At 34.9% G+C, this 19,101-nt stretch overlaps 1 protein-coding gene across 5 annotated transcripts in view; it reads left to right on the top strand.

Annotated features, from left to right (window-relative positions):
• Window positions 1-19,101, top strand: part of LOC129751924 (elongation of very long chain fatty acids protein 6) — a 128,885-nt gene that overhangs the window by 72,220 nt on the left and 37,564 nt on the right. For all 5 annotated transcript variants that reach the window (XM_055747711.1, XM_055747712.1, XM_055747710.1 and 2 more), the window contains exon 3: window positions 3,035-3,172. In XM_055747711.1, coding sequence (XP_055603686.1) covers window positions 3,035-3,172 — 138 coding nt within the window. The remainder of the gene's footprint in view (window positions 1-3,034; window positions 3,173-19,101) is intronic.

Here is a 19,101-nt window from a genome sequence, read left to right on the forward strand (position 1 = left end):
TCAAAGGCGAAATAAAATTGGGATTAAAATTCCATGGGGAAAATGTGGACTAAAGTCGATAATTTCTTGAAAAATCAAGACCACTCAGCCCATACCTTTTAGTGCTCTGAAGTGTTCGAGTTCCAAGATATATTGAGATTTTAGAATTTTTTTTTGTAAATTTACTAATTTTGACATTAACAAATTTACAATTTTTTTTATAAGCGTCAAAAGCGCGAAGAACTTATGTATCTTTCATATATTCCATAAAATTGTTTTCCACAAATAAATTCGATTTTTAACCTTTTAGAACCGGGAATTCATAAGATTATGCGGGAAGAATACGAGAAAACAGAAAAATTCTAAATGAGTGGCCACCATATTACATGGTTAATTAATAAAATGCCCAATAGGTATAACGAGATACCAAATGTTTGTGTGATTCTTTGACATTTTGCGCTTTTACTGACAATCGCATTCTTTATTGAATAAAAATTTGAAAAATACAGATCGTTTAAATGTATGAGCTAAAAATTACATTTAGATATTATCACCATAAAAAAGCTAATTTTAAAAGCAAATTCAAGCCTTAGAATAATTTTCAAAATTTGTGTTAAAACTTCAAATTTAAAGTTTGAATTACGATATTTAATTTTCTGGTTGGATTGCAAATTCAGACTCAGAGTTTAGATTAACATGGCAAGTCCAAAGTCAAGCTCTTAGAACTCAGGCTCAAGTTTAAGTATTCAAGACGAGAATCAAATCAAAATTTTAGAATAATAAGAGGAATAGAATTTAGGGAATTTTGTTCTCAAATTTGCAGAGAAAAAAATTAAATTAGAATATCAATCAGTATTAATCAGGTAAAATTTGAATCATAAATCCAAACTCAAAGTTGTTAGGTTTTGATTTAAAGATCCGTAATTCATCGTTGATGATTATATTTCAAATTTCATAATTCAGAAACCAGAGCCCAATAATAAAAATCTGTGTGCGATAAAGTGATTTTTAATTGGAACATCTAAAACGATGATGTTCCAATTAAAAATCACTTTATCGCACACAGATTTTGATTATTGGGCTCTGGTTTCTGAATTATGAAATTTGAAATATAATCATCAACGATGAATTACGGATCTTTAAATCAAAACCTAACAACTTTGAGTTTGGATTTATGATTCAAATTTTACCTGATTAATACTGAATCGGAAAAGTGTTGACAAAATTATCAAAAAATCAGAGTTTTGCAGCAGATGTAGAACGAGATATGAAAAATCGATTGGTATATGTACTGAACTCAAATTTGGTGATTTTGGCACCTCACACTCTGATTCTGAGGGCCTCAATTATATTCTTTATCCTTTGTTTCAACAGTTTTCTGTAGAAATTCCAACAAACATCATCGTTATCAGAATATTCTTACGTTTGACATTGAAAAAGAGCTTATTTTAGTTTTCAAAAAATCCTTCTTGTCACATTCATGTATTTCAAAACTGGGAAAATCATAAAATCTCGATCGAAAAACCGGGAAAAAACCGGGAATTTGAAAATGGAAACTTGCTGGCCACCCTGTAATATGCATTTGGTACTGATACTTAATCTAAACTTTCAAAGGCGATTTTTCCACTTTAATTTGATATAATATTTCTAGCAAGATATATGAATTCATTTTTTTTGCTATTTTAAGGTCTTGTAGTTCAAAATCATCATTATATTGGGTTACCTTGCTACACAAATCATTTCCTGAATGAAGATTAATTTTTGTGAGCATTCAATAAATCAAGTTAAGAATTTTTTTTGACTTAGCTTCTAAGATTGTGAACCCCTTTTTCCCAAACATGCAAATCGTTTTCACTGGGCGGTGGCGACAACATATCGCATGTGGAGCGCCCCATACCCAACTGTTGCTCAATACAGTGAATTGCTGCTGCTAAGGCAATTAACGTGTCTTGAACTTACAACCCCAACTTTCCCACGCCCTGTCCCAGCCCCTCGACATGTATCAACTAAAAACCAAACCAACCCAACTAAGTACTAGGGGAAGTCCAATGACCCGCATTTTATTTCGTATAGGTTCTGCTGACTTGTGTCCACACACGAAACTCCTTCTGTCCACTGAATTTGAAAAGGCGAACGGCAACAACAAGTCGCCGCCACTCGGTGGTTGCCGTGTTAAGATCCTATAACTCGTTATGTGCAATTCGACTTCTGACTACATCAACTGGAGCTCCGTCACCACCGTGCTGGGTTCTAGCAAGATCCCAGCAAGACTGTAACAACGAGAGTGGCTAACGGCTAAGAACCGGACCGAATGGGCAATAGTATATTTATTGGGTTTGGGTAACGGACTGGGTCGTTTTTTGATTTTTTTTATTTTGATTTCTACACTCAAATTCCCAAAGTTATAGGACCACTTTTTAATACTTCTAGCTCTCAGAACCAAACCGAAAAGAAAGGGTTCCTTCTCTGAAACTGATCGAAATAAAAATATGAATTTCCATCTTTTTACTTTGAAAGTTCAAAATAATTGACTTATGAAACCTTGAAATTCGCTATGGTTCATTGGAAAGCATTATCATATATTATCAAAGTTATTTTTTCCTTGAGCTTTGAGGTTCGACTAAATATTAAAAAGAGCTCGTAAGGAACACAGATTGTAAATCTTTCAAGTGCCCATTATTTAGTCAAATATGAACTTCTATGGCACTTTGAGGCTAGAAACCAGGATGAACTTTTAAGTTGCAGATGCATTGCACGAACTTTCCTAAACCGACTCAGTCTATTTTGTTCAGAAAATTATGTACATTCGTTCACTAAAGGGTGCCGACATTCTGAGTGGTGGGTTCCACTCCGTTCTTACCTTCCCATTCAATCCAGTAGATAAATAAATTGTGGTGCAGGCACGTGTTCAAAAACTTTAACCAAACACCGGCCGACTGTCGTCGTCGTCGATAACTTTGCGCAATATCCGTAGCAGGAGCGGCTGCAGGAGAGAGATCGATTCATTCATAACTAACCGTTTCCCTTTTACTTTTTCTTCTCCTTCCCATTCTAGATTCGAGCTGCGAGGGCTGCTAGCGATATGGAACTCACTACTAGCGATGTTTAGTATAATGGGCGCCTGCCGGACAGCACCCGAACTTTTCCACGTACTAAGGCACTACGGATTGTTCCACTCTTGTTGTGTTCCTAGGTGAGTACCATACATACAAGTATAAATGCAACAAAAACACATGAATGATAACCGTTATCAGTTTGCGAAATTTTTTCCACTTCTGACTAATCGTGGGTCGCGTGGGTAGGCGTCTCGAATTTCTTTTTCGTGTTATCTATAAATTCGCTCATATACCCGATCAGAGATTGGCGTGTTCACCGCAACGTCTATCGTTTCGTTTCAATTCTTCTGATAACAAAGAAGCTAGAAAAATGCCGTCAAAAAATGATGATTTATGGGACCAGAAATGATTAACCGAACGTTTCCAAGAATTAGATGGATTACGTTTGATTCGAGTCAGAAGCGGTTTTACAGGTGCAGGTGAAATGGTAGATTCATTTTTTGGGCTAGGTTTGTAGAAATCTGGTTCTTATCAGTGACAATTTTTTTCCTTACGCAATTTCCTTTCTAGTACTACTTTCAAAAATCAAACTTCATACCCTTTTAAAAAAAAATTGTAATGTGAAAAGGTCCGGCAGCTGGACTGCTACAGTTATTTAAGCGTGATTATTATGAAGCAAACAAAACCGAATTAGATGAGACCTAGTCACCTTGTTAACATTACGTCTAAGCTGTCAGAGAATGGTTTTGTTTATTTTGTAATCCAGTGATTTTTTTTGTAAAAATAGGCCTCGAACCTTAACGTAGTGCTTTGATTGCTTGTTCCAGGGTATGAAATGGAGAGTATTTTTTATCATTTCGGATTACACTTGAAGAAAGATAACTGGAGATCAGAAGTACTATGGTGGGGGTCGTCAAGATACAGTGGCGACACCAAACACCATGGATTATTATCAGGATGCGCCCTGAGGGAATTCCTCGACGGAAATTGACGATAGATTTTAATATACCGGATCAAAATCGCCATCGGATCTTGAAAGATAATCTTTAGACCAAGTCTTACGAGATCCTTAGGTTTCAAGACTTTCCGGTAGATTAGAATCAAGGACTGGGTAAAATAGCGCTGCGCCTTCGCTCTTACGCGGGCCACGCATGAAAATTTTGAAGAACATCTTTTTTTCTACTGATAAATTCGTCGCCGTACAGCGGTTCGTGAAGATACAAAACTGCAGATTTTGGTTGCCAGAAAGATCACGAACCTATGCAGACTTATTAAAGGCCACCAGACGATAGAAACCTGTTGAACGTCTGGGCAGAATCACCAGTACTTCCATGGTGAAGATCAAACGAACACACTGAAGAGGTGAAAATAAATTAAGTTAAGTATGAGTTATACGGCAAGTCCTCGAATTATGGACACGTCCCCATTTTGGTTGTAGCTATTGGTTTTTCAGCAGGACTTCGTATTGGCTCACAAAGGGAAGACAACCCAATTTTTGTGAATTTTTTTTTTAGGTTTAAACGCCTGACCTGAACCCTATGGACTTGGCTGTCAGGGTGTATTGAAGCCCGAAGTCTGCTCTACAAAACATTGGTTTGAAATTGGTTTAGAAGTTCTAGCTGAATTCTGGAATAAACCACCTGCAGGTTTTAGAATATGCGCCGAGAGCTTTTGCAAGGTCAAGGGCAAAAAAAATCGTATCGCACCAATTAATTTAAAAAAATATGAATTGTTTTGGAGTGAATCTTATTAAATTGGAAAGTAAAAGTTTCCTTCATAACAAAAAAAGAAAAAGTTTTTGTTTTGATCAAATTATTTGTTAGTTCCAATGTACCACTTCAATTGCCGGACCCTGTAGTTTTAAGTTAGCGGTGTTTATTTTGACTGACGTGTGTCTATTGTTTGTAGTTTTACTTTTAGATACCCCATTTAAGTTTATTATAATTTTTCTTAAAACACGTGGAACTTTTTGTTCTTTTATCGATATTTAAAAAGTTGTGTTACCCATAGCATAATATCACTTACTTAATTATTTTCTAACTTACTTAATGATTAAGTTGATGGTTAAGAACTTATGGACGGATTCAGAGCGTTTATATTTCTCTCTGTGTGTATCATATTAAACTAAGAATTCCAGATTTCGTGGATTTAAGAGACACATTTGAGAATATCTTGCGTTTTCAGAATATCGAAGAAAAAAGTCCGAATTTTGCATGGATTTATTCATAATATAAGCAAAAACCAAACCAACACTCAAAATTATACAATATATTAAATTTTTTTTAACTATAGTTTTACCAAAACAAACTTTAATTTGAACGCCGCTGTTGATATATCTCTATAGAATAAATCCTCGTATTGATGAGTATTATCTGAATTTTGCCGAATTAGCCCGGTAGTGTTCGCTTTTTAAGTTTAAAATTGTAAAATTCAATGCCCGTATTTTGACAGGTTTTTAGCAAAAAATGTGCCAATTTCCTTGCCCCGGATGGGTTCGGAAAAAAAACCTGGAAGGCTTGTATCGAACCGAAAAGAAATGGAACAAAATATAGGTACGATTTGCGTTCTGTGTACAAAAAATTTCTACAACTCAATATGATAATCTTGCTTCCTGTTTAAAAAAATCAGCTTTTGGAATTTTTTTTTTTGCAACAGCATTTAGACAAATTATACGGTCGGGAAAACATGAAAAAAGAAGAAGAAACACAAAACTATAAAAAATATTAAAAGGACCAAAGTAAAGCTAAAAAAATGAAGTGTAATAAAGAATTAAAAATCATGCTGCAAAAAGATAAAGGTATCAAAAAAAATTTAAGATATGAAAATAAATAAGGAAAGAAAAAGGACAAAAAATAAACTCTCTGATGGTAAATACAAATTGAAAAACAAATAAAAAAACAACAACAGAAGAACGGCAAAAGTATTGCAAAACATACCATACAAACCAAAAGGACACTCTGAGAAAAAAAACATTTAAAAGATAAACTAAATAGAATCAATAAAACACACGAAAAACTTCACAAAAAGTACCGTTTGAACAAAAGGAATTCAATAAAAAAAAATTGATGAAAAAAACACAAAAAAAAAAAATAAAACAGGATAATACATAATTTTAATAAAAATCAAGACGAATGTTAAAGACAGAATAAAAAAGCCAGAAAAACAGAAGAAATAAGAAAGATATCGTAAAGACAAAAATAAACTACCAAAAAAGTAGTCCAATCTTCAAGTTTTAAGAAAAAACAATAGAAAAATAATAAAAAATAAATAAAATCTAAATAATTGGAAGAAAAAAATGAAATAAAATATTGAGAAAAAATCACAGAAAATTAAAGATAGATAATTATAAAACAGAGATACAAAAGAGAGGTGAAGTTATCGACAGATTCAACAACAAAAATAGTTTATTTGGAAGAAAGGAAAAAATACCTGATAGATAAAAGCAAGGTAAAAATCGACAATAGATTACACAGATAAGAAACAGAAAAAAGAAAGATATAAGAGTAAAAAACAACTGTTTTGAAATAACTAATGAGGAGATAAAAACTAAATCATAGTATTAAAAAGACGCAATAAAAATATAATGACGAGATTTTTTTAACTTTGTTATTCATTGTCCTTGGATATTTTATTGGGGATTTTCAGCAATTTTAACCATAAAATGTTGTAAAACGATTTCTATTACAACACCCAAAGAAATGAAAGAAAATTCATAACTTGAAAAGTTGAATTTTTCTTTTTTTTTTTTGTATTATTTTATACTATGAAATAAAGAGAAATTACAAAAACAATAGTAAAAACATACCAGTACAAAGATGAACTAATTTAGTAAAGGGTGATACGGTCAAAATTTGGTCAAGGGGAAACGCGTGTAAATCGGTGAAATCGTTTATTTAAAAAATCAAATTTAATTTCTTTTTCAAGTTTAATTAGTATAAAATTCAGGAAAAATATTCAGTCAGGCTTCCGCTTTTCCAAATCCGAATTGCCGGGCCTTACGCTTAACCCCTGCCATCAGATTTTGTACAGCCACCTTGTCCACCTTCTTCGCCGCAGAAAGCCAGTTTGCCTTGAACTGCTGCTCGTCCTTAGCAGTTTTTTGGTCTTCTTTAGGTTCCGCTTGACAATAGCCCAGTATTTCTCAATTGGGCGGAGCTCTGGCGTGTTGGGAGGATTCTTGTTCTTGGGAACCACCTGCACGTTGTTGGCGGCGTACCACTCCATGGCCTTTTTACCGTAATGGCAAGATGCCAAATCCGGCCAAAACAGTAGGGAACAACCGTGTTTCTTCAGAAAAGGCAGCAGACGTTTATTCAAACATTCTTTCACGTAAATTTCTTGGTTGACAGTCTCGGAAGCTATGGAAATGCTGCTTTTCAAGCCACAGGTACAGATGGTTTGCCAAACCAGATATTTCTTCGCGAACTTTGACAGTTTCAGGTGCTTGAAAATATCTGCTACCTTTCCCCTTCCTTTTGCCGTATAAAACTCCTGTTCCGGAAGCTGCTTAAAGTCGGCTTTGACGTAGGTTTCGTCGTCCATTACCACGCAGTCAAACTTCGTCAGTATCGTCGTGTACAGCCTCCGGGATCGCGCTTTGGCCGTCGTATTTTGTTTATCATCGCGATTTTGAGTCACACACACACACACACACACACACACACACACACACACACACACACACACACACACACACACACACACACACACACACACACACACACACACACACACACACACACACACACACACCTTCAAAATGAGGGGTGTTCAGGTTTTTTAAATGCAAAACTGAAAGAAATACGTCAAGTTGATGTCGACCAAATTTAGACCATATCACCCTTTATAAACAGCTATGATGTTGCAGAAAAATTTATCAAATTCAAAAAAAAAATTCTCGATTCTTGCTTGATTCTTGATTCTTGATTCTTGATTCTTGATTCTTGATTCTTGATTCTTGATTCTTGATTCTTGATTCTTGATTCTTGATTCTTGATTCTTGATTCTTGATTCTTGATTCTTGATTCTTGATTCTTGATTCTTGATTCTTGATTCTTGATTCTTGATTCTTGATTCTTGATTCTTGATTCTTGATTCTTGATTCTTGATTCTTGATTCTTGATTCTTGATTCTTGATTCTTGATTCTTGATTCTTGATTCTTGATTCTTGATTCTTGATTCTTGATTCTTGATTCTTGATTCTTGATTCTTGATTCTTGATTCTTGATTCTTGATTCTTGATTCTTGATTCTTGATTCTTGATTCTTGATTCTTGATTCTTGATTCTTGATTCTTGATTCTTGATTCTTGATTCTTGATTCTTGATTCTTGATTCTTGATTCTTGATTCTTGATTCTTGATTCTTGATTCTTGATTCTTGATTCTTGATTCTTGATTCTTGATTCTTGGTTCTTGATCTTAGTTGCTTGATTCTTGATCCCTGATTCGAGATTTTCGTTACTTCGGCTACCTTGAAACTTAAATATCAAAAAATTTATCTCATAATTTTTGAAGGTAGAAATTGTCTCATCCATTGATTTCAGCGGTTAAAAAAACGAAACAACCAATACACATAATTGACCACAAAAATATTGCCTACCCGCAACGCCCATTACGATTGTCATATCATCTCGTAAAAATTAATCTTCCGCCAATTGATTGCCGTTTTTTATGGTTGTTGAACCGACAGGTGGTACATATTTATTGATCCGTGAAACCGTTTCAAGCTTATCAATCGGAAATATCACGTGATGAAAAAGTTTTCATAAAAAACTGTTATACAGGTGATTGAATGAAAATTGTAAAACACAACTATAGCGCAGCGTTTCATGTTTGAGATGTATTCTTAATATAGGTAATCAAAACTTTTAATTTTTTTAAATTTTTAAATCGAAATCTTGAATCACAAATGTTTACTTGCAAAAAATGGAAAAACCTAGTTTTTCGATCTGGTGACCTAGAAAATCATTCGTTTTTTTTTTTGCAAATCATTCATTTCACATTTTATTCACAACAACTGGTTTAAGGCGAATGTAACTGCGAAAACAAAATATAAAAACTCACGAGAGGCGGCGTGTGTTAAACATGAAATAACCAGTCAGCAGTAAAAAGAGCCCAAAACAAAACCCAAGTTACGTAATTTATGCGATGTAAACTTGTTTTATTTTTTCGGTCTGATGACGACAGTAGTGGTTCGTCTCTCTCGTTAAGGCGATTTTGTGAATGGCGTGTGTGACCATCCCACAAAATCTCCACCTCGTCCCATTGACAAGGAAAAACAGCTCAACAAAATTGGCGGCGAATAAAAATCGCAAAAGGAATACAAACGCAAAATTTCACATCATTGTGGGAAGGACTCTCGTATTGACAATCAACTACATAGTTTAACTTGCGAAAAATGAAGGCCTTGTCTTAATGGCATGAGGAGGCAGAGATGACCTTTGCCTTAATTTATGTTCGGAAACAATAAGTCCCTTGTTTTGGTTTTTTTTCTTGATCGCTAAGTTTCTGACATGTGGTCAAGTTTATGGATTCAATCAGATGCTAATTCAAAGTAGTTTAGTGAATTAAGCTTGCTAAAATTTCTTTTAGGGGCTCCTATGTGATTTCCACTATGGTACTTCGTAATGATTAATAAATACTCAGTTTTTGTGTAACATCATTTTTATAGTATTATTGGTGTGTATTTTTCTACTATAACCAATTCCTGTTATACATATTTTTGAAACGAATCTAGTCAGCAATTTTTTCCCACTGAATGAAGCTAAATAACAAAAATCACTCTTACTTTCGACATTCTTGGCCTTTTTTTCTCCTCACGAACTTTTGGGGGGTTTTCTCGATAAAGCTACAACGTTCAAGTTCAAGCTTTCGCTTTCAACCCAGATGTGAGCTGGTATGAGGATTATCTGTCTTCAGAGTCTGCCAGCCGAAGTAATAAAATTCGGTTAAAAATGCAGCCAAACTACTTTTTAAGATACCGATACGTGCTCGTAGTATTTTTTTATATTTTGTTTCTACACCTCGTGCTTTGCTTTAGTACAGAGAAAGAGAGGTGTTTTATATGTCTATACTTCAGCCCAAAGCTCACTCGATCGTCTATATCAGCTCAACTCAACCCCACGTTCAACCAATTCCGTTCCGGTTTGGGTGTTTGGAAGGTATTTACTTCATTTGTGGAGCAGCAGGTAGATTAGGTAACAACGTGCGTGTGATTTTATTTGGTCATTGAATTCGAAAACAGCTGCTTGCTAATAAGTACACGAGGATATTTCAGCATCGGATTGAAATTCTACACATGTGCTCAGAAAAGTTTAGACTTATTTCGAAGTTTGTTTTGGTGTGAAATATTCTGAGTCCCAAAAAATGAATAGGTACCTATCATAGTTATGATTGTTTTAGTTGAGAAAATAATCAAGGAAACTGAAAAAATCGACTTTAAGCCCTTTATTCAGCCAATATGGAACTTTCAAAGTTCGTGACGTTGTTTTTAGGAAACATTGGGTAAACAGTTATAGTAACGAACACATCAAATCGGACGTGTTTTTTTTAATTAAAAACAAACACCGAATTAATTCCGCAGGCAGCGTATGTGTGCTAACTGAATCGAAAAAAGTCATTTGAATCCGAATCCAACAGACTCAGAACTTTTTCACAGTGAAGAAAATCTTCACAGTTCATAAGTAAATGTGTTCAAATAACTTTCCAGGAGTTCTATTTTTTTTTATTAAAAAAACTCAACAAATTAAACAAAAAGTCGATTGTCCAACATTAGCCTGAAAAGTTATTGTAAAAAGTTATGTTACTTCTTGTTTGGCAAAGAAAATTGAAATTAAATCATAAATGGTGAACATTCACAGTCACACACAGTCTTCAACCAATATTTCACTGTATCAATGTAGAAAATACTTCCATAAGGCCAAATTAATTAAACGCTTCTGTCCAACCAAGTCCTTCATGTACGATAATCAATTAATTATCACAGCATGTGGATCTTGAAAAGGACAATTTACGGAGAATTTAACAAATCGTTTAAATCTAACTTTTTCCATGTGAAAATTTCATATTTCAATATTTCTTTGGTTTTTTTTTTAAATTGAGCTTCAAGAAGACAAAAAAATCAACGTAAAAAAAAGCAAAACATAGTCAGTGTTTATCCTAATATGTATACCAACAGCAGCTATTGTGACGATGTGATGCTCTCCGGAGGCAAAGCAAATTAATTAATCTGTACTGCACAGGAGGACAGGCCATAAACATGCAAATGTCCGGGGGAGGTCTGCTAAATTGAATAACTCTGTCCTGCTGCTCTCTATAGTTACGACGGCGGTGGCGCTAGATAAACTGTTGAATGAAATATTTACGATTGCGGAACGTTACGGATGATAAGTTCCATCTTTCGTTTGCATTGCCTTCGCTTGTTGAGATTAGTGTGTAGGCTGATGAATATTTGACCCATTGCTGCTTATCCTAGGAGAAATAATGCTCCAGGTTTGATTTGAATTTGACATTGTATTCATGGAGGAAGTGTTTTAGGAAATCCTTTGAAGTTGTTATGTATATTTGTATCGGAAAACAAAATTGTTCATTCAAAAATCTCCAGAGATGTACTCAATATTTAAAAAAATATAACTTTGGATGAAAAATATTCCTTGATTCTTGCAGTACAATTCACGTTAACAAAGCACAAACCTAACTCGAACCCCAGAAAAGATATTCAATGTTATACAAAAATTGTTTTTAAATTTTTTAACGTTTTTGACTGCTTATTTGAAAGCTGCGTAACCATAGGATAAGAATAAAAAGACTGCTTTGCATAGCCATGCAGGGAACTTATTGATTTATTAACCTTTGCAAAAACAGAAATCGAAAAACCATATGGGAGCAAAAAATCATTGCAGCGGTCTAGTGTATAGAACGGAGGTGTTACCGTATGTCAAATTCCTGATTCAGCCATTTTGGCTTAGCAACTGCGATACTCATGGAGTTTGTTTACCAACAAACCACAGAAAAGCTGAGCAAATCTTATGTTTGTAAACAAACTCATTGAGTGCCCCGTTCACTCCTCGCCTACTTATTGTGAAAGTCGGAGTACCTTGTGTTTCTAAAAACCTTGGTTACAATATTGGATGTTATCGTGTCAGGATCCGCCAACTGCCATTCTGGAAAAACAACTACACCCAAAGAATAGGTTGGCTTATTTCAATGCCGATTGGAGGTAAATTCTGTATCGAAAATGTGCTAGAACGTGAATTGTATCATAGATAACACGATTGCCTTTGTAAGTATTGCCATAAAGACTCAAACTCTCGAGAAAAATTATGCGCACAAAAATTCAAGCGAAACATGAAAAAAAATTCTGGGATTTTCATCCTTTTGAATAATTTATTTCAGAAACATGAAAAACATGCCGACGGAGGGTTAGCATAGAACTCAAAATAAATGTCTAAACTTGTCTTGCCAGTTGCACCACTTTGTCATGGGTTCTAAAGCTTAGAGCTTAGTTCTTTTAGAAATGGGACAGTTACGAATGCGTGTACCTAAAAAACCATGCGTTTGATCGAAATACTTTCTATGAAGGAAATGATGGTAATCTTATGATAATTCATGAAAAAATTTGAAAAAAAAAAATCGTATTTTGTAAGATTTTTTTTTTATTTTATTCTTGATATCTCCCATCGGCCGAGGCACACTTTTTTAGTCATGACATTGATCAGTTTTTCCAAATTTTACTTCGTCTAATCAATATTCTAGGTGGCTGCATCCTCCTCCTTAAATTTCTGCTACTTTTTGGTCCAAAACTTCTCTTTTAAAAGAAACTGAGGGCAATTTAGTGGATACAGCTGTTTCGAAATTACCAAAACTTGATTATTCTTGAGTTACTTGAAAGCGTTTTTTTATGGAATTTCTTCTGGCAAAACTAGACAATAACGAAGTAAAACCATCATGAGATTAATATTAAAGTATGATCGGCTAGTATAGACCGTAGGTTGCGAAGGGTACATACAAGATTACTCTTTTTGTTGTTGTTTTTTCACAGCAGCAGAATCTTGGCAAATCATTTCATTTTATACAAAACAACCAGCAAATACATACTTCAGTAAGCTAGAACCCTTACCAAGAGTAGACATGTTATGGGATTTAAACGCTGGAATTTGTTTGATATAGGGTTTTTTATAAGTTTTGTCGTCCATCAGAAATCATCTGCCTCATCGCCTCGGTACCGGCTATACATCTTACGAGCTCTGGAACTAGCAAAAATTAGTTGTCTGAGATTAGGTTTGCATGATTCATAACTAGGCAACACTTTCAGCTCATCGGAGAAATTTTTTTTAGACATTTCGGCGATCTACACTTAGTTTTTCGCTAATTCAAAATTCAAAATTTTGGTATGCGACTTGACTTCTCGGATGACCCTTAACCGAATTTACCGATCATGTGCTCCACTACATTGACTACGCTTGATTTGAACTTTGTGAACATTTTTGACAGTGATTGCATACTTTTCCACCACTCACACACGGTAATTCTTTGAATAATCAACGGTTTTGTGAGCTATCAACTTGATAATTTAATTTTTGCAAGGAAACTGTTCAAAATATTTTTTTTCTTTTTCTATTGCGTCGTAAGTATCTCAAAAACGCGTGAATTTAAAATTTTGAAAAAAAAGGTCGGTTAGTAATTTTCACAGGCAACAAAATACTGACAAAATTTTGAATGTTCGACTACTAGTAAATGAGCTATCAGCAAAAGAAAGTGTCCCATTTAAAAAAGAACTAAACCTTCCGCCGAATAAGATATCTTAAATTGAATTCAATCCTGACCAAAGTGTATCGGGGAAGGTATTATTTGATAAGTGCGCTGACTGTGGTACAAGTGTCCGGTTCCTATAAAAGTATCAGATACTGACAATATCCTAGCATATCTCTGAAGAGATTATGGGTAGTTTCACAATCGCATTGGGATTCATTGAAATTTTCTTCATAAATTCTCTCAGCGTAATTCTCCCTAGAAATTTATTCGTGTTGCTTTTGAAAATCTCTTGAAAAATCCATTTCAGTTTAACTTTTTTTCAGATGTTCCATTTGAAATAACTTTCCTAGTGCGGTCGTATTCCAGACCAGGTTACCCACAGTTTGATAACAACCTTTTCCACAATCTTTTGAAAAAAATTTGAATACAAGCTTTTCTATAGTTTAAGAGTTGTAAATTGTCCATATTTACACTTGTTTGGGAGTCTCATTGAATTCAGCATGTGGAATCTGTCTTCTGACATATTCCACGTGCTTCTACTGCTCATCACACAAAACCAACGAAAAAAAATAGAATTCTTTTACAGGTTTATATGAACATAGAATTTTGTGATGAAAAGTAAATTTTGACAATTTTAACATAATAATTCATTAAAAAATCATTTCTTTATTTTTTAAAAATTTGCATAAAACGTTTTAGAGAGAACTGCTTCATTGTGTAGAAAAAAGAATTTGTTGATATTCAAGCGAGTTGTTATAAAATGCGATCCAAAACAGTCGCAAATGATTGAATTTACGTAACAAAATAAAAAGAAAACTTTTGAATTTTACGAGGAAAGTTTGACATTTTCTAACAACAACAAACAACTAATTTTTATAGAAATCGGTCAAAATCAAGCTGAATTACAACCGCTCTTATTTATAAGTAAATTCATGTAACAAAAATTTATTTTTTTGTAAAAATTTATAACGTAAATATGCTCTGAAAACGGTTTCGATATGGAACATAATTTGTACTTTTTAAATAACTAATAACTATAAAAAACCAAAATTATTGGAAAAAAGTCAAATGATTGTTTGTCCATATTAAAATAAATATTTGGAAACAGTAGAAATTTTAACGTTTATATTATTATGTAATTGCGCGTCAAAATAAAATTTTTTTTTAAAAATAAAATTTAAGTTTGAACTGGTTGAAATTACAAGGTATCACTTTTTAAAGTGTATACTAAATTTGAAAGTTGTAAAGAATGGTTCATCCTAGATTGAAATCTGGTGACGTGAATTCAATTCCTAAACTATTTTGTTTAAACCGAGTGAATTCACGTCACAATTTTGAAGAAGCATAACTTTGTATGTTGTTGTTAAATCTGAAAGCTCCGCATATTAAATTGTGGGTAATAACACTCTATTTCAGCGGTCGGGGAACCGGGGTAAATTACCACAAATGGGGTAAAAGTGAAATTCTTGGGGGTAACAGTGAATATTTTGTGAGAGAAAAGTCTATATTTTCAGTTTGCGATTTTATGAATTTGATGGTTTTATTTCGAAAGTAAAGGGTTAAGCGGCATATGCAGAAGTGAATATTTCCCCCTGAGGCATTCGAATAACACGCTTTGAGAGCTCGCTTAGTGTTTACGGATACGTTTGTTTGCTCTTCGTGATGGGGTAATATCAACTTAATTAAAAATGTTTTGGGGTAATGATTCAAAAAGTTCCCCGACCCCTGCTCTATTTTCTCAGGGAGAACAGGAAATTGAGGTGATATGTACTGAAATCAAGGATGATCAATGCTAGCGTGATATCACGTCACAAAAATAATAGATTTCAATACACACATTTAACTTTTAAATGACCAAAAAATATTTATTTCAAAGCCAATTTAATTAGCGATTGTTTGATTCTGTTTTTTTCTTTTTAAATCTACAGTAAATTGGTTTACCTCTAGAATGATAACAGTTCAGGAAAGTACGGAAAGGTGAATTCACGTCCCGGTGGAGTGTGTCTTCTACGACTTGTTTTCGTTCATGGCTTTCAACCCTTCGCTGATGGCATTTTCCGCTCATGGCAGAAAATTAAAGAGATTAATTGGCTGTTAAGTAGACTGGCCCAAATTTGTATGGGATGATTTTTAAAACATTTTTTTCAACGCGGCACCCCCTAGATTGGTGCATTTAAGTGAAAAAATGACTTTCTGAAAGTTTCAGGTCATTTGGAAGAAGCACGAGCTGGCGCAAAGGACTTGAAATTTGTATGGAGATTTTCAACAAAATGTATGAAAAATCGACATTCTTTCACTCTTTTTGTTCTAAAATATGTTACCAGTATGCTAGAAAGCTCAGAATTTCAGGAATTGTAGTTCAAACAAATACGAACAAGTTTGTAGAAGATTATGATGCGATACGAGTTGACTGTGATGAGTTATTTGCAATTGAATGTGTGATTTTTTTCGTGTTTCATCGATATATCGTGAACGGTGTATAGGTGGATTATTAGTACTAACTTGATCGCATTGTCACACAATGAGAATAACAGATAGAAAGTTTGTGTCCTAGGCAAAGTTGTAGATTATTTTATAACAAATATCTACGAAAGTTAAAAGAAAGGTCATAAACTTTCTATTTGTTATTCTCATTGTGTGACGATGCGATCAAGTTAGTGTGATTATTAGTCCATACTCCAATCACAATATATCAAAGAAATGCGAAAAAAAATCACACATTCAATTGCGGATAACTTATCACAGTCAACTCGTATCGCATCACAATCTTCTACAAACTTATTTGTCATTGTTTGAACTACAATTCCTGAAATTCTGAGCTTTCTAGCATACTGATAACATATTTTAGAACACAAAGAGTGAAAGTATGTCGATTTTTCATACATTTAGCCGAAAATCTCCATACAAATTTCAAGTCCTTTGCGCCAGCACGTGCTTCTTCCAAATGACCTGAAACTTTCAGAAAGTCATTTTTTCACCTAAATGCACAAATTCAGGGGGTGCCGCGTGGAAAATAATGATTTTTTTCGTTGTGGGCCAGTCTACTGTTAAGTGGTTAATATTGTTAACAAATGTCGATGTTATCCAAATTACACGCTCACTGATGCCATTTACACCCATAGAAAAGGTTGCAAAAATTCAATGTCTATTTAGCAAATCTCTGTGCCTAAAATGCGCTGAAAAGTGAACTGTATAAAAAATTATAAGATTGAAAAAGCACTACTGGCATAACGACTCGAGCTCCCAAGCAAAATGATGCATTCAAGCGAAACAAGAAAAATATTTTATGGGATTTTCGTCTTATGGGATAATCATCCCAAAAAAACCTAGAGAGTATCGAACTCGCTTCAACATCTCATCTCGGCTTTCTAGTACGATATTAGCAAAAAGCAATACCAATTAGCAAAAAAAACTCACTGTATTGGCCGTCTGCTGTTTGGCCGGTGTTTTGTTCCTCTTCTTTTGTATTTGATGGGAAAGGGATGAGAAAGGGAGGGGAATGGTGTAGGAATTAAAAACTAGAAACTGTTTTCTATTGTCACCCGGTTTACATACACACGCACAGCTCATCTTGGCTGATGGTTTTCGCGTCGGATGAAAACAAAGAATTTGTTTTACTAATGCCGGTTTACATACACACAGCGGTACGACAATATTGGATGATTGTTTCCATCCCGCTTTGTCTTGTGATAGGATATGAGATATGTTTTATTTGGTTTCTTTCAGTCATATGTAATCTGATTGTGCTGGCAGGACAATGCCAGTTATAAGAAAGCTTGTTAATGGCGGTCCGGCATAGAATCTTTTACCGATAACTCCACCTCCAAGAAAGTTCATTATTGGAGTAGAGTCTGATTTGTGGGTGTAGCAGCAAACAACGAAGTCAAACTAGAAAGCACAATAATGGAAATAATCTCACACGAAAAACAGGCGGAATCGATTTGCGTTATTGTATCTAAAGAAATGACACTCAGACTTTTAACATTGATAGAATAAACGACATATTTTCGTCCAAATGACGTGATTGCTTAACGAGTATGATTCATTCCTGCCGAAGAGGGTAATGAATGCGACTGCTTGAAATTTCGAGTAGCCTACGAAATACGTAAATCGATAATCGAATTCCGACTGCCAAACTCATTGAACTCTGCTCTGTTCGACTTTACTTAATGGCTGAATAAATTGAAATATTTAAATATTATTCAACGATTAAACTACAACTTGCTGAGTGCTCTACTTAGTAGGCAAATAAAGGGTGATACGGTCAAAATTTGGTCAATATCAACTTGACGTATTTCTTTCAATTTTGCATTTAAAAAACCTGAACATGCCTCATTTCGAAGGTGTGTGTGTGCAGAATGTTGCTCCTATTTTGATTTCGGAATTCACTCTTCAGTTGTCAAAACGCCGTCCAAGGAAGAAGAGCAGCGTATCAAAATTTTGCTCGCGCATCGCGAAAATCCGAGCTAATTGCACGCAAAGCTGTCAAAATCGCTAGAAGTTGTCAAATCAACCGTTACAAATGTAATTAAAGTGTTTGGATCGGGGGGAAATCTAAAACCGGAAGCAGCTGAGACGACAAAGAAAGTTACCGGTAGTTTCAAGCGAAACCCTAACCTTTCTCTCCGAGATGCCACAAATAAGCTGGGTGTATCGTCTACAACCGTGCATCGAGCCAAAAAACGAGCCGGACTATCGACTTACAAGAAGGTAGTGACTCCGAATCGCGATGATAAACAAAATACGACAGCCAAAGCGCGATCCCGGAGGCTGTACACGACGATGCTGACGAAGTTTGACTGCGTGGTAATGGACGACGAAACCTACGTCAAAGCCGACTACAAGCAGCTTCCGGGACAGGAGTTTTATACGGCAAAAGGAAGGTGAAAGATAGCAGATATTTTTAAGCACATGAAACTGTCAAAGTTCGCGAAAAAATATCTGGTTTGGCAAGCCATCTGTACCTGTGGCTTGAAAAGCAGCATTTTCATAGCTTCCGGGACTGTCAACCAAGAAATTTACGTGAAAGAGTGTTTGAATAAACGTCTGCTGCCTTTCCTGAAGAAACACGGTTGTTCCGTACTGTTTTGGCCGGATTTGGCATCTTGCCATTACGGTAAAAAGGCCATGGAGTGATACGCCGCCAACAACGTGCAGGTGGTTCCCAAGGGCAAGAACCCTCCGAACACGCCAGAGCTCCGCCCAATTGAGAAATACTGGGCTATTGTCAAGCGGAACATAAAGAAGACCAAAAAAACTGCTAAGGACGAGCAGCAGTTCAAGGCCTTCTGCGGCGAAGAAGGTGGACAAGGTG

Source organism: Uranotaenia lowii, chromosome 3, assembly GCF_029784155.1.
Source record: "Uranotaenia lowii strain MFRU-FL chromosome 3, ASM2978415v1, whole genome shotgun sequence".
In the NCBI taxonomy this organism is placed as follows: domain Eukaryota; kingdom Metazoa; phylum Arthropoda; class Insecta; order Diptera; family Culicidae; genus Uranotaenia; species Uranotaenia lowii.